Source organism: Squalius cephalus (genome assembly GCF_949319135.1).
Source record: "Squalius cephalus genome assembly, chromosome: 6".
Taxonomy (NCBI): Eukaryota; Metazoa; Chordata; class Actinopteri; order Cypriniformes; family Leuciscidae; genus Squalius; species Squalius cephalus.
The window spans coordinates 3,843,480-3,855,939 of record NC_137127.1 but is presented as its reverse complement, the minus strand read 5'-3'; the positions used below and the strand labels follow the sequence as shown (position 1 = coordinate 3,855,939).

The 12,460-nt window shown below is 40.0% G+C and overlaps 3 protein-coding genes across 3 annotated transcripts in view; 2 read left to right on the top strand and 1 right to left on the bottom strand.

Moving 5' to 3' along the window:
* LOC307160070 (uncharacterized protein) overlaps positions 1–12,460 on the top strand; it is a 719,517-nt gene that overhangs the window by 23,736 nt on the left and 683,321 nt on the right. The window lies entirely within an intron of this gene.
* Positions 1–12,460, bottom strand: part of dnaaf4 (dynein axonemal assembly factor 4) — a 503,354-nt gene that overhangs the window by 358,474 nt on the left and 132,420 nt on the right. The gene's annotated exons all lie outside the window — the stretch shown is intronic.
* LOC307160080 (uncharacterized protein) lies at positions 1,202–12,161 on the top strand. The gene is made up of 6 exons (XM_079873904.1): positions 1,202–3,912; positions 4,201–4,824; positions 5,075–5,345; positions 5,461–5,597; positions 5,970–6,176; positions 6,285–12,161. Exons 1-6 carry the CDS (start codon positions 3,514–3,516, stop codon positions 6,432–6,434), a joined length of 1,788 nt encoding a protein of 595 aa, XP_079730030.1. The 5' UTR covers positions 1,202–3,513; the 3' UTR covers positions 6,435–12,161.

Sequence of the window (12,460 nt, the reverse complement as noted above, 5' to 3'; positions counted from 1 at the left end):
GAGTGTTTGTGCGGAGGGATGGCGTCTCAGGCTGAGGCGCTGTCCTTGCGTAATGGATTCAGGTGTGTGCCTCCTGATGGGGTAATGGTGGAGGATGTGCTTGTGGCGACAGGGGAAGCGGTAGGCCACGAAAATATTTCTTCTGCCTCTCGTATGAACAAGGCTGTTGTAGTTTTTCTGAAAACGCAGAATTTCGTTAATCAGATAATTGAAAATGGCCTTATTATTAACGATGATTTAGTGCAAGTCACTCCACTCTATGCGGCTTCTTCAAAAATCACGGTTTCAAATGTGCCGCCGTTCATAATAAATGAAGCGTTGGAGCGTGAGCTAGTTCGCTTTGGAAAAATCGTTAGTCCGTTTAAAACGATTTCTCTAGGGTGCAAACACCCGGCTCTAAAATATGTGATGTCGTTAAGGAGGAATGTCAACATGGTTTTAGATTCTCCGGAGAGAACGCTGGATATATCTTTTCGCGTTAAACATGAAGGGAAACCGTATATGGTTCATGCAACAACCGGTAATATGAAATGTTTTGAATGTGGCGATGTTGGGCATAAACGACATGCGTGCCCACATAAAGAACGCGAAGTTGAAGGCAACGTTTCGGGATCAGAAATTGATGTTACTTCTCAAACTGTGGTTACCCAAGGAGTTCGGGGTGAGATTGAGCGACTTCCTGAGGTAAGAGTTTCAGAAATGAGTGTGAATGCTCCTGAGAATACTCAAACAGATAGCGAAGTGAGAACAACAGTGACTGTTTCTGATCTTGGTAGTATTGCGATCGTTAATATGAACGAAGAAAATGCTGAAATACTGAATGTTGAAAATGTCTTGCATTCTGTACCAAGTACGAGCGGTATCCAGGCCATGTTTTGTAGTGTAGAGCGTGTGGTGGAGAATGAGCAGATGGAGTTGAGCTGCATTAAATAAGGCAATAAGAGTGGTATGAATGAAAGTTCGTCAGATGAGGCTGCATCTATGCATGACACTGATTTATGTTCACAGGGAGATTCTATGTGCAGTGGTGAGGCAGACTCTCAAGAGTTCTCACAAGATGATCCCTCATTGTATACTTTAGAGGAGATTAATGCTTTTCTAGATGATACGTTTGGGAAGCAAGTCAATGTGATAGATTTTTTTCCAGATATTGAGAAGTTTGAGAAGTCTGTTTCAGTACATCAAAAGAATGTGAGTCTTGAGATTTTAAGTGAAAAGAAAAGGTTTCGTTTGAAGAAACATGTAACGGCAATTAGAAAGTATAGAAATGTGGAAAAAAAGAGAACGTTAAAGGTTTTGTTTTAGCTGACCATCACATGGTGTCTCTTTTCATAATGCTGCTTTTATCTGTTTTTTTCCTTTCCCTCTTGAACCTACATATGGATGCTTTAAGAGTAGGTTCTATTAATATCAATGGGGGGAGGGATATGCACAAACGTGCACTAGTATCTGAAATAATAGAGCAGAAAAAATTACATGTCATTTATCTTCAAGAAACACATAGTGATGTAGGAAATGAAGTTGAGTGGGGATTGTGGTGGAAAAGGCAGTACAAATTAAGCCATAAAACAAATTTGAGTGCAGGAGTGGCAATTTTCTTTTCACCTGATTTAAGAGTGACTGTTTTGAGTACAGAAGAACCAATGAATGGCCGTCTACTTGTTGTTAAACATACCTGCAAACTAGTCGCTTTTCGGCGAAAATCGCCGTTTTGAATGGGAAAATGTCATCCACGTGAATCGTGTAGATCCGAAGAGTTTTTTTTTTTTGACGGGGGGGGGGGGGGGGGGGTCTTCTGCGTTCTTCTGCGTTCTTCCGCACTGCGTTCTTCCCTACTGCGGTCTTCTTCACAAACATCTTTGGTGATACAGCACGCGAGTCATTTGGCCAATCACAGTCAAGATAACAGCAGCGTCTTCTTTGAAAAGCCCCTGGCTGCAGCTTTTCCCGCGGATGAATTCGCGCCTATTCACGCCTACTTCTAGAACCTACTGCACGCGAGTCATTTGGCCAATCACAGTCAAGACAGCGGCAGCTTTCCCGCGGATGAATTCACGCGTTGGACACTGACATTAGTTTTGAGGTAAGTGCCGTTATCTCTGCCAACAATATAATTGTTTTCTCTAACGTTGTTGTTAGTTAACATGTTTTACATTAATGTTATAATGGAAGTGTCGCCTAGTCAGCTAGTAAGATCAGCAAATTGTGTTGTTAGCTTACAATGTTAGTTCAATGTCACTGTGAAGGATTTTGGCAAGCTAAGTTATCTCCTCCACTGCATTACTGTTAATTTCGTTGATGAGTAACGTACTTTTCGTCATTATTTTCATCAACGACATTTACACCTTTATAATGACAGCATTTTTATAACCGTTTCGGTCATTTTTATAACCGTTTCGGTCACATTTGGTCGGGGAAAAAAATTATTTTGATTAATATGCACGAGGGAGAGAGAGCAAGACGGTGAGGGCGCGCGCGCGCGGCCGGGGCTCGCTCTCTTTTGTAACTGGTCTTTTGATTTTTTTCTGTATGAAAAAATAACGTCATATCATAAATTATAGGAAACCCAGCAACAACGATTATCAGTTTCTCCTCCATTTTCTCGGAACTAATGTTTTGGTTGGAACGAAAGTTTACATGTTTCTCCGAAATCAGCCAGCGCGAAGGACGTCTATATTCTGATTGGTTGCTGGCGTTTTGCCACTGCTTGCCGCTGAACCGCGTCATAGCTCATAGATGATCCGAAAAATGACAGTGAGTAATAAACCTAATGCGGTCTGTGTCCTTAATATTGATCAAGCAACAAAAGAAAAAGAAAAGCATTCACTAAGGATTAATTATATAATTCTTTTAAATATGTCTGCTTGAAAGAATAAAGAATGATGTATGCAAGTAGTTATAAAGAATGCATATATCATTCATTGAAAAAAGACTGTTCCACTTTAGGGAAAGTGGTTTTATTTCATTTTAAGATAAGTCACAGTAGTTAAATCTGTATCTGTATTGCATGTTCAAGCTTTAAAATCAATTATATTAACAGGTTAATAGATGTTTTATCCGGGAGTAAGTTATATGGGTTTGGACATTTTAGAGACATTCTAAATTAATGCATTACAATTTAACTAAACCCAATATATATATTTTTTGACTGAAATCGTATTGTATTTTGTCGACTAAAACTAAAACAATTCAGATGACTAAAATATGACTAAAACTAAATGGCATTTTAGTCAAAAGACTATGACTAAAACTAAATCAAAATTTGCTGTCAAAATTAACATTGTTATCTGATTTTTTTTATGTATATCTTGTCGTAAGAAATGAGCGAAATGAAAACGAACACGTAATGAAACAAGACCCATTGGTGTCCGGTTTAACGTTAATGAGTGATCGAAACACCTGCTCTGGCGGATCATTTAATGTTGACTAATGCAGTGGGAGTTAGCCTTAACAAACATTTATGATCATAAAAAAGGAGCCCAGCATTTAATATATTGACAATTTTTTTTCAGAATGAGCGAGCTTAAAGAGGAGGATTCTATTTATATAAGACAGCTTGACTCAGGGCTGAGGTGCAGATGGAGCTGGGCCTGGCTAAAGATTGAGGTCAAGACCGAGGTGAAGGGAGTCCAGCACAGCTTCCCGCTGTCACAGTATTTTATAAAAATTGACAAAGCGGGGTATTCAAAATGCAGCCTTTGCTCTAAAGAAATAAACTACAGCAACAAGGGCTCTCATGCTCTTTCGGCACACTGCCAAACAGAGGTGCACCGTCAAAAAGTGTGTACTGTAATGACTACAGCCAGTGTCCTTCCAGTCTCAAGTCAAAGTGCTCCCAAGGCGGGGCCTGAAGCCATGAGGGCGCGAGTTAGGGTGCCTGTACCTACATGTCAGCGGGTTGCTAATGCAGAGGTGTGTTTTATAAATTAAATAGGCTTGTAGTTTTCCGTGTCACTAAATAATTTAAATAACTACTATTTCACTGTTGACAGGTTACTTGACATTTGCCAGTAAGCTATTGTCAGGCTACATAGAAGTAGGCTACATTACCAGGACAATTTGTATGTAGTGTATATGGTGTGTTTATTCAATTGTACTAGAGTTGAACTAGACTCATTAGGATTCTCAGGGTTATAATAAAAGGCAGGCTATTTGCAAAAGTTTTGCTTATGAAAATCTAATAATGTTTTCTTTGTCTAGGCGATGGTTCTCGCTACTCTTGCGGAACACACTCTTCCTTTTACATTTGCACCAGTGATGGTGAAGCTGGCCCAAACGCTGGCTACAGATAAAGTAGCTCTGAGTGGGTTGAAGCTGTCACGCACAGCAGCAGCATACAAAATGGTGCATGGATTGGGATTTACATTTTCGGAGAGGATCTTCAGCAATACACGGAAGTATCCATTTTCCATCAACCTCGACGAGAGTACTAACAATGGTGGTAAAAAAGTGCTTTCCATCCTGGTCAGCTACTTCAACCCAGACAAGAAGACGGTTGATGTGGAACACCTAGGATCTTTAGAGGTTTTGAAGGTTAGCGCTCTCAAGCTAGAAAAGCTGATAGTTAAGTTCTTTAAGGATAACAACATCCCATGGTTCAACCTTGTAAGCATGCTGATGGACTCCTGCGGTGTTATGCGAGGAAGTAAAATGGGGTTGGAAACGAGAGTGCGCCAGAACCACTGCCCAAACCTACTTGATGTTGACGGTGATAGTTGCCACCATATCCACAATGCTGCAAAGGTTTTTGCAGCTCCTTTCAGCAATTATCTTGAACGGCTGTTTGGTGACCTACATGTAGATCATCAATGGGCTACAGACCAGGTTAGTTAATAATATTCAATTTCCATTGTATAAATATTTTTTGTTCAGAATGATTCAAGCTACTGACTGCAACATTAAACACTAAACCTTTTATCTTTACAATATACTTACCTGCTGCTATACTTGTTGGGAGACTGTATGTTCTATATGTAATTTAGATTCTAAAAAAAAAAATATCCTTAACTGACATATTTAGGCTACCTGAGCTCTTTGAGGAAAAAAACTGATTTGATGTATCTCTCTTTCTCAGTTGGCATACTTCAGAGAAATATGCGAGTTCATGGGCCTTCCTGGTTCCGCTCCCAAAAGGTTCATTCAGCATCGCTGGCTATCGGCTTATGATGTTGCCATTAGCACCCAGAGGCTGCTTCCTGCCTACAAGGTTCTTTACTATGGCTTTATGGACAGGGAAGACAAGGCCCTCTACAAGGACCCCTTGAGGCAGCTTTTTGCCAATTACAAAGTGAGCGAAAAGGCACAGAGACAGATTCAGTCCTTTCATGAGGACCTCAGCAAAAAAGGTAACTCATCACAGTTATTTATCCTTGGATCTGTGATTGCCTACCTGCACTATGGTAACCAAAGGAATGTTAGCTTTTGTACAGAGCTTTGTTATAGAGCCTTTGATTTTTCCAGGAATGACGCAGCTGGGAAAAGACCGGAAGAAGAGGGTGGTTAGGAAGGTGTGGCATGAAGCCACCATAACTGAGCTGCACCTCAGTGTTTATACAGGAGTGCTACCGATCCTAAAGGAATATGTCATGGTGTTCCAGGTGAGTTGAAATTTGAGTCCTCTGCTTATGGCTCCCATTTCTACTCAGGTGAATGTTACATTTCTCATCAGGTTTTTCAAAATAAGAAAAAATATCACAAATTATGAGAATTAGATTGATTATAAAAAATGTTGCAGGATTCTGTGGTGCCTGGGTCTAGAAAATAAATTCTAGTGATCCCATGTCTAATAACTTCTGACAACATTTTATTTGACCACAGGGTATAATGCTTTTTCATAGTGGAGTGATCTAAGGGAATCCTTGTATTTATCTTTCGGGAGTCCTGAGTTAAAATTAATATGCATTTCTTTGTGGTTCAACGTACAAAAACACACACATGTTCAATGTATGTTAATGTTATTTTCTTTATAGGGCAGTCAGACACTTGTTCATAAACTGCATGAAAAACAGCTTCAAGTCTTTACCAACTTCCTTGCCTGCTTTGTCAAATCTGAGCACCTGAACCTGATGTCCAAAACTCTGGCTACTATGGAATTGGACAACAAACTGCTGCCTGTGAGGGAGATGTATGTGGGGCAGAAGGCTAATCAATTCAGAGTGGCACATCCACAACACCCTGTGAGTACTTTAAATTGTGAACTGCAATTAGAATGATTAATTATTGATTAGGAGCCTCTGCAGAGTTTGTATGATAAAAGTATAGTAAGTGTTGCTGATCTGTTTCAGCTGCTGAAGCCATTCCTGGAGGAAGTCTCCCAGGCATACATCACGTGTGCCAGGTACTTGCAAAAAAAAGCTGCCACTGCAGAGCAAGACCCTCCAGTGTTTGTCGGCCATGGACCCAATACTGAGAGGGCACTCTCAAACTGGGTCTGAACTGAGGAAACTCACAGCAATGATGGATCACCTGCTGCCTGATGTTGACACACACCAGGAAATTCTCCAGTACAACGTAGATCAGTCCCTGCCCAGCTTCCAAGATGGAGATGATGTTGTGAGGTGGTGGGCCTGTGTCGACGATACTGGAAAATATCCAGGCCTGTGTCAAGCAGTGAAAGCTGCAATGTCAATATTCCATGGCCCATTAGTTGAATCTTCTTTTAGTATAATGGGCAACATTATTGACAAGAAAAGTACAAGCTTTAACATCACCACATTCAGCGCTATCCAGACTGTCAAATATACTCTACAGAGCAGAAAGCTGAGTGCTGTGGATATGTTCAGCCGAGATGATCCAAAATTTGAGCCAGTAGATAGACGGCTGTGTGGGAACATCATTTCGGCTGGAACCAGGGACAAAGCCCAGCGGCAGCAAAAGCAGCTGAAAGTCAGCGAAAGGAGCGTGGAGTTTGGCTGCCAGCCATCCACTAGTGCTGCTGTAAATAGGGCAGAAGTGGTGGAGGAAGAAAGTGTGGCCCGAAAGAGGCACATGGCAAAACAAAGAAAACGGGCCCTTGAAAGGCTTGCCCAGGCCAAAAGAGTAAAAAAAAGATTTTTTTTACTCCTCAGTCCCACTAGACCAGCTGCAGTATTGTTGTTTACAGTTTTGCAGTATTAAAGTTGTTTTATGTTCAGTGGTGTTAATAAATGTTTCGTTTTTTTACCTCAAGAAAACGTTGTATTTTCCCTTTATTTTCTTCTCGGGGGGGGGGGGGGGGGGGTGTACTGAAAAATCTGTCACCTTTTTCAGTCCTTCTGAGTTTGCAGGTATGGTTAAAGCTGATATTGATGGGGATATTTATTATTTCATCAATGTTTATGTACCAAATGTAGGGTTTGAAAGATTAATATTTTTTGGTGTGTTAAGTAATGCTCTTAAAAAATGCTTTAATGATGGCAATGTCATAGTAGGGGGAGATTGGAATTGTACAGAGAATTTTTCTGTTGATCGAAATACTGAAGAACCACACATTCAGTCTTCATCTTGTTTATCAAGGTTAATAAGGGCAGCTGATCTTTTGGATATATGGAGGGTTAAAAACCCTGATGTGAGGCAATATACATGGATCAAGGTGAATAATAATAGAGTTACTGCTGCTCGTTTGGATAGAATTTATGTATCCAAACTAGGGCTGAACGATATTCTGTTTTAACATCGACATCGCGATGTGCGAATGAGCGATAGTCACATCGCCGGAACATGCGATGCGAAGGGTAACGTTACGTTAGTAGCACCCATAGTGTAAGAGAACGGTAGCACCAGGGTAGCACACAGTAAACACAAGTTTGTTGTATGGCTTTTTGCTGGGGTGACATACGCGTTCCGCGTGCCTGCACAGTGAGGATCTGACAGGAACGCGCTCACCGCTCACAGCCAACATTCACTGGCAATCCTATAGCTAAAAATGCGCGACGAAGAGGATCCGCCGCAAAAAAGTCAAAATCAGCTATTTGGGACTAGCCTATTTCGTCTACAAAAAGGAGGATGTTGACCAAAAAGAGGTAGGTTAGGTAGGTTTTGTGAAACTCGTTCTTGGCTGCGCTGTGATTGGTCAATCTACATTCTAGGGTGTGGCTTAGCCAAAGGCGAATTCTACTAACGTGTTAAGAGAAACGATTGAGTCTGTTAAAAATTAGATATCATCAATAGAAACAGAATTAATTAATAGATATGATCCTAGTTTAAGTAAAGTTACAGAGGAAAAAAATGGAGTTGGGATCTTATTTAAACGAGAGAGTAAAAGGGGCCTTGGTAAGGTCTCGTTTTATTTCTGTTGCAGACATGGATGCTCCAAGTGCATATTTTTTTAATGCAAAGCACAAACAGATGGCCTGTTTACGTCTTCCTGATGGAAGGATGACGTATGATAAAAGAGACATGCGTCGTCATGCAGTGGATTTCTATTCAAATCTTTACACTGCTGAGCATTGCGAGGTAAACTGTTCTGCAAAACTGTTTCAAGATTTACCTCAAATAGACTCTGACTCAAAGACTGCTTTGGATATAGATATATCCTATCAAGAAATAACTGCTGCCTTGGGCCAACTTAATTCAGGAAAATCTCCAGGCATTGACGGTTTACAACCTGAATTCTATAATCATTTTTGGAATTGCATTGGACAGGATCTTTTTGAAGTTTTTTGTGTATGTAACAAGGATGATATGTTGCCTGTGTCCTGTCAACGGGCTGTTTTATCATTGTTGCCTAAAAAGGGGGATTTGTCTCTTTTGAAGAATTGGAGACCAGTCGCCCTATTGACTACTGAATACAAAATTTTATCCAAATGCCTTGCAAATAGGCTTAAAAAGTACCTTCATTTAATTGTACACAGTGACCAAACATATTGTGTTCCAGAAAGGACAATATCGGACAATTTGTTTTTGATACGGGATGTTTTGGACATTTGCAGAGTTTCTAAAACAGAAATTGGTTTAATCTCCCTGGACCAAGAAAAAGCGTTCGATCGTGTCGACCACAACTATCTTTTCAATGTTTTGAATGTTTTTGGTTTTGGGGAAGGTTTTTTAAAATGGGTGAAATTGTTGTATGCAGGGGCTTCTTGTATTGTCAAGGTGGGAGGTGGATTGAGCCGTCCCATTTCTGTTACAAGGGGTATAAGACAGGGGTGTCCTTTATCAGGACAGCTATATAGTATAGCAATTGAACCTTTTCTTTGCAAATTACGAGAAAAAATGTCTGGCTTGCATATACCTGTTATTTTTAAGACTTCAAGAACAGTTTTAAGTGCTTATGCCGATGATATTACCGTATTTGTTAAAAACACACAAGATGTCAAGGTGTTTATGAGAAGGCTTCAACAGCCAAGGTGAATTGGGATAAAAGTGAAGCTCTCTGGGTAGGTCAAGGTATTGCAGAGAATCTCCCACAATTGCCAAGAGACCTCAAATGGAAATTAGAGGGTTTTAAGATATTAGGTATTTTTTTTGGTTCTAATGAGTATCAAAAATTAAATTGGGAGGGCGTAGAGGAAAAAGTGTGTACACGATTGTCTAGATGGAAATGGTTGCTACCTCAGCTGTCCTACAGGGGAAGAGTTTTGGTGGCCAATAATTTGGTGGCATCCATTCTGTGGCATAAATTCAATGTGCTGCAACCACCAGCAGGTCTAGTTCAAGTGATCCAGAGGCACTTGGTGAACTTTTTCTGGTCTGGATACCATTGGGTCCGATCTGCTGTACTGTATCTTCCTGTACAAGAAGGGGGACAGGGTTTGGTGGACCTCAAGGCAAGACTAATGACTTTTCGTTAATGACAAACTGTTCAAAGACTGCTATACAACAGCAATTTTGCTTGAATGGACTTTGCAATAGCCCTTTTGCGGAGGGTAGGCGGAATGGGACTCGACAAACACTTATTTCTCATGGATTTACAAGAGTCTGAGTTGGTAGACCTTACCCCGTATTATAAATCTATGCTTGAAGCTTGGAAAGTATTTAATGTGTCAAGATCACTTGATTTGTCAGTCGGGCCCTGGCTGCTGGAAGAACCTTTGTTTTTTAACCCTCTCCTGTCTTCAAGACTTTTATCATCTACATGCTTACGCTCACGGTTGCTGGCTGCTGGATATTTGAAGTTGGGCCATATATTGAGTAGCAGTGTGGAAGCTATAAGCCAAAGGACTGAAGTGAAATCCGCAAGAGTGATACAGCAGTTCGTTGCAGAAGTACGTGGGGCATTAGGAGAGGAGTATAGAGACTTTCTGGAGAACACAACAATGATCCAAGAGTGGACAGAAGGGCATGACTATGTATTTCCTTCACTCACAGTTAGTGCTGCCGTGGAGAATTGGGAAGAGGATGATAACTTTTTGTTGACATTTAAAACCCCCGTTTTGGATTGTTTTGAGTTAACTGGGAAGAAGGCCTTGTACTTGACTTGTTTAAAATTGTCAAATGCCAGACTGTTGACTGGCGTTCCTTCTACAAAATGGTTGGATTTTCTTGGACTTGACTCTTCCCCTAAAGGCTGCTGGCGTGCTCTGTACAAATGTCCCATTAATAAGCGGACAGGTGATCTCCAGTGGAGAATTGTACATGGAGCAATAGCTACGAACAGACATGTGGCACATCTTAATCCTAGTGTTGGGGTGGGTTGTCCTTTTTGTTTAGAGGCAGAATCAGTGTTCCATTTATTTGTGTAGTGCTCACGATTAGGGGATCTTTTTTCCCTTTTAAGCAATTGGTTTTTATCTTTGGGTGACAGTTTTCCTTCAAATTGTTTGTTTATGGTCCTAGGTATTCTGTTCAAAGGAAAAGAACTTTGGTTTTAATTAATTTTTTATCAGGCACTGCAAAATTAGTAATCTGGAAATCAAGGAAAAACAAACTTCTAGGGCAGGATGCAATAAGTGTGGTTCCTATGTTTTTGGGTCTTGTGGCAGCTAGACTAAAAGTAGAGTTTGCTTACTATAAGTTGGTGGACTGTTTACCAAAGTTTGTAGAAATCTGGTGTGTTAATGAGGTATTGTGTACTTTATGTGAGAGAAATGAATTGGTGTTGACTTTTTAAATATACATGTAGGAAAGAAAAAAAAACAAAAAAAAACATGTTGGATGAGGTGAATAATTTGTGATTAAATTGTTATAATAAAGGTGTATTTAAAATTCAAAAAATTCTCTCTCTCTCACTCACTCACTCACTCACTCACTCACACACACACACACACACACACTTCAAGTGGTAACCACAGGACACCATGGAAACACGACCACACAACGACTGAAGTGATGATACTCGGAGTTGTTTATTCACCTTAAACAGAGTAGTGAGGCACAATTAGGGACATACAGGAGGCCTACTCTCTCATTCCTCCGCTTCCCCGTCTGCATACACCATGCGTCTGAGCGAGAACTCCTTAACAAGGGCATTATATAGCATTTAACATATGTAAATGAAGGTGCTGAATTACCCCACATAACAGGACAGCACTCATAGGAAACATAAATGGAAATTAACATACAAACATGTTATAAATGCACATATGAATGTACTTTAAACTGATTGTTGAACTACTGTGTGTATAATAAAGTTCCCTTTTTTTTACACAAACAGTCTCATTGTATGAAAATATACCACAAGGCATTTAGTATGAAATTAGCCCTAGTATATACTGGAGGTACACAACTATCAAGTTAAACTCACACATTACATAGTAAACAGTCAAATAAATGATCACAAATTGAAAAAACATACCTTAAACAGAGTAGTGAGGCACAATTAGGGACATACAGGAGGCCTACTCTCTCATTCCTGCATTGAAAGACGCACGTGAGAACGAAGCTCTAACTTTAACACGGTTAAAAGAGCAACTTACGAAGAAAATAATCGAATCGCACTGATACACATTATGATATAACCTCTTAACAGTGTTTTGACATATAAATAAAATGATTTCATTACAGAAAATCAGTTAATACAAGACAAGTAGGAGAGAGAAAAACTACCTCCGCTTCCCCGTCTGCATACACCATGCGTCTGAGCGCGAACGCTTAAAGGAGCAGCGATATATTTTCCTTTGGAGTCCCACTAATTAATGCCCCACATACAACAATTGATAGGAACTCTCGATCGGAATCGGAACCATTGAAAATAGTACATTGAAAAGTTTTGCTGAAGTTAACAGTTTTTACTACATTTCTTATTACACAAAAAAATAAAATAAAAAATAAAACTCAAATGCCTAAATTGACCAGCTACACACACACACTCTCTCTCTTTAGCAAAAATGCATCACAGACAAATGGTTCAATATTATTTTATATAGAAGTGGCTGGCGAGATTAAATTTGCAAGATAATAATTTCTTAATAGCAATAATAAATAGCACGTGTACTTTCTTAATTTCTCCAGTACCGACAGCAGAACCGATAAAGTCCGAGCTTAATACCGGGTTTCGGTACCCATCCCTAGGCTGCTGTCACTTAAGACTGAATACTAATCC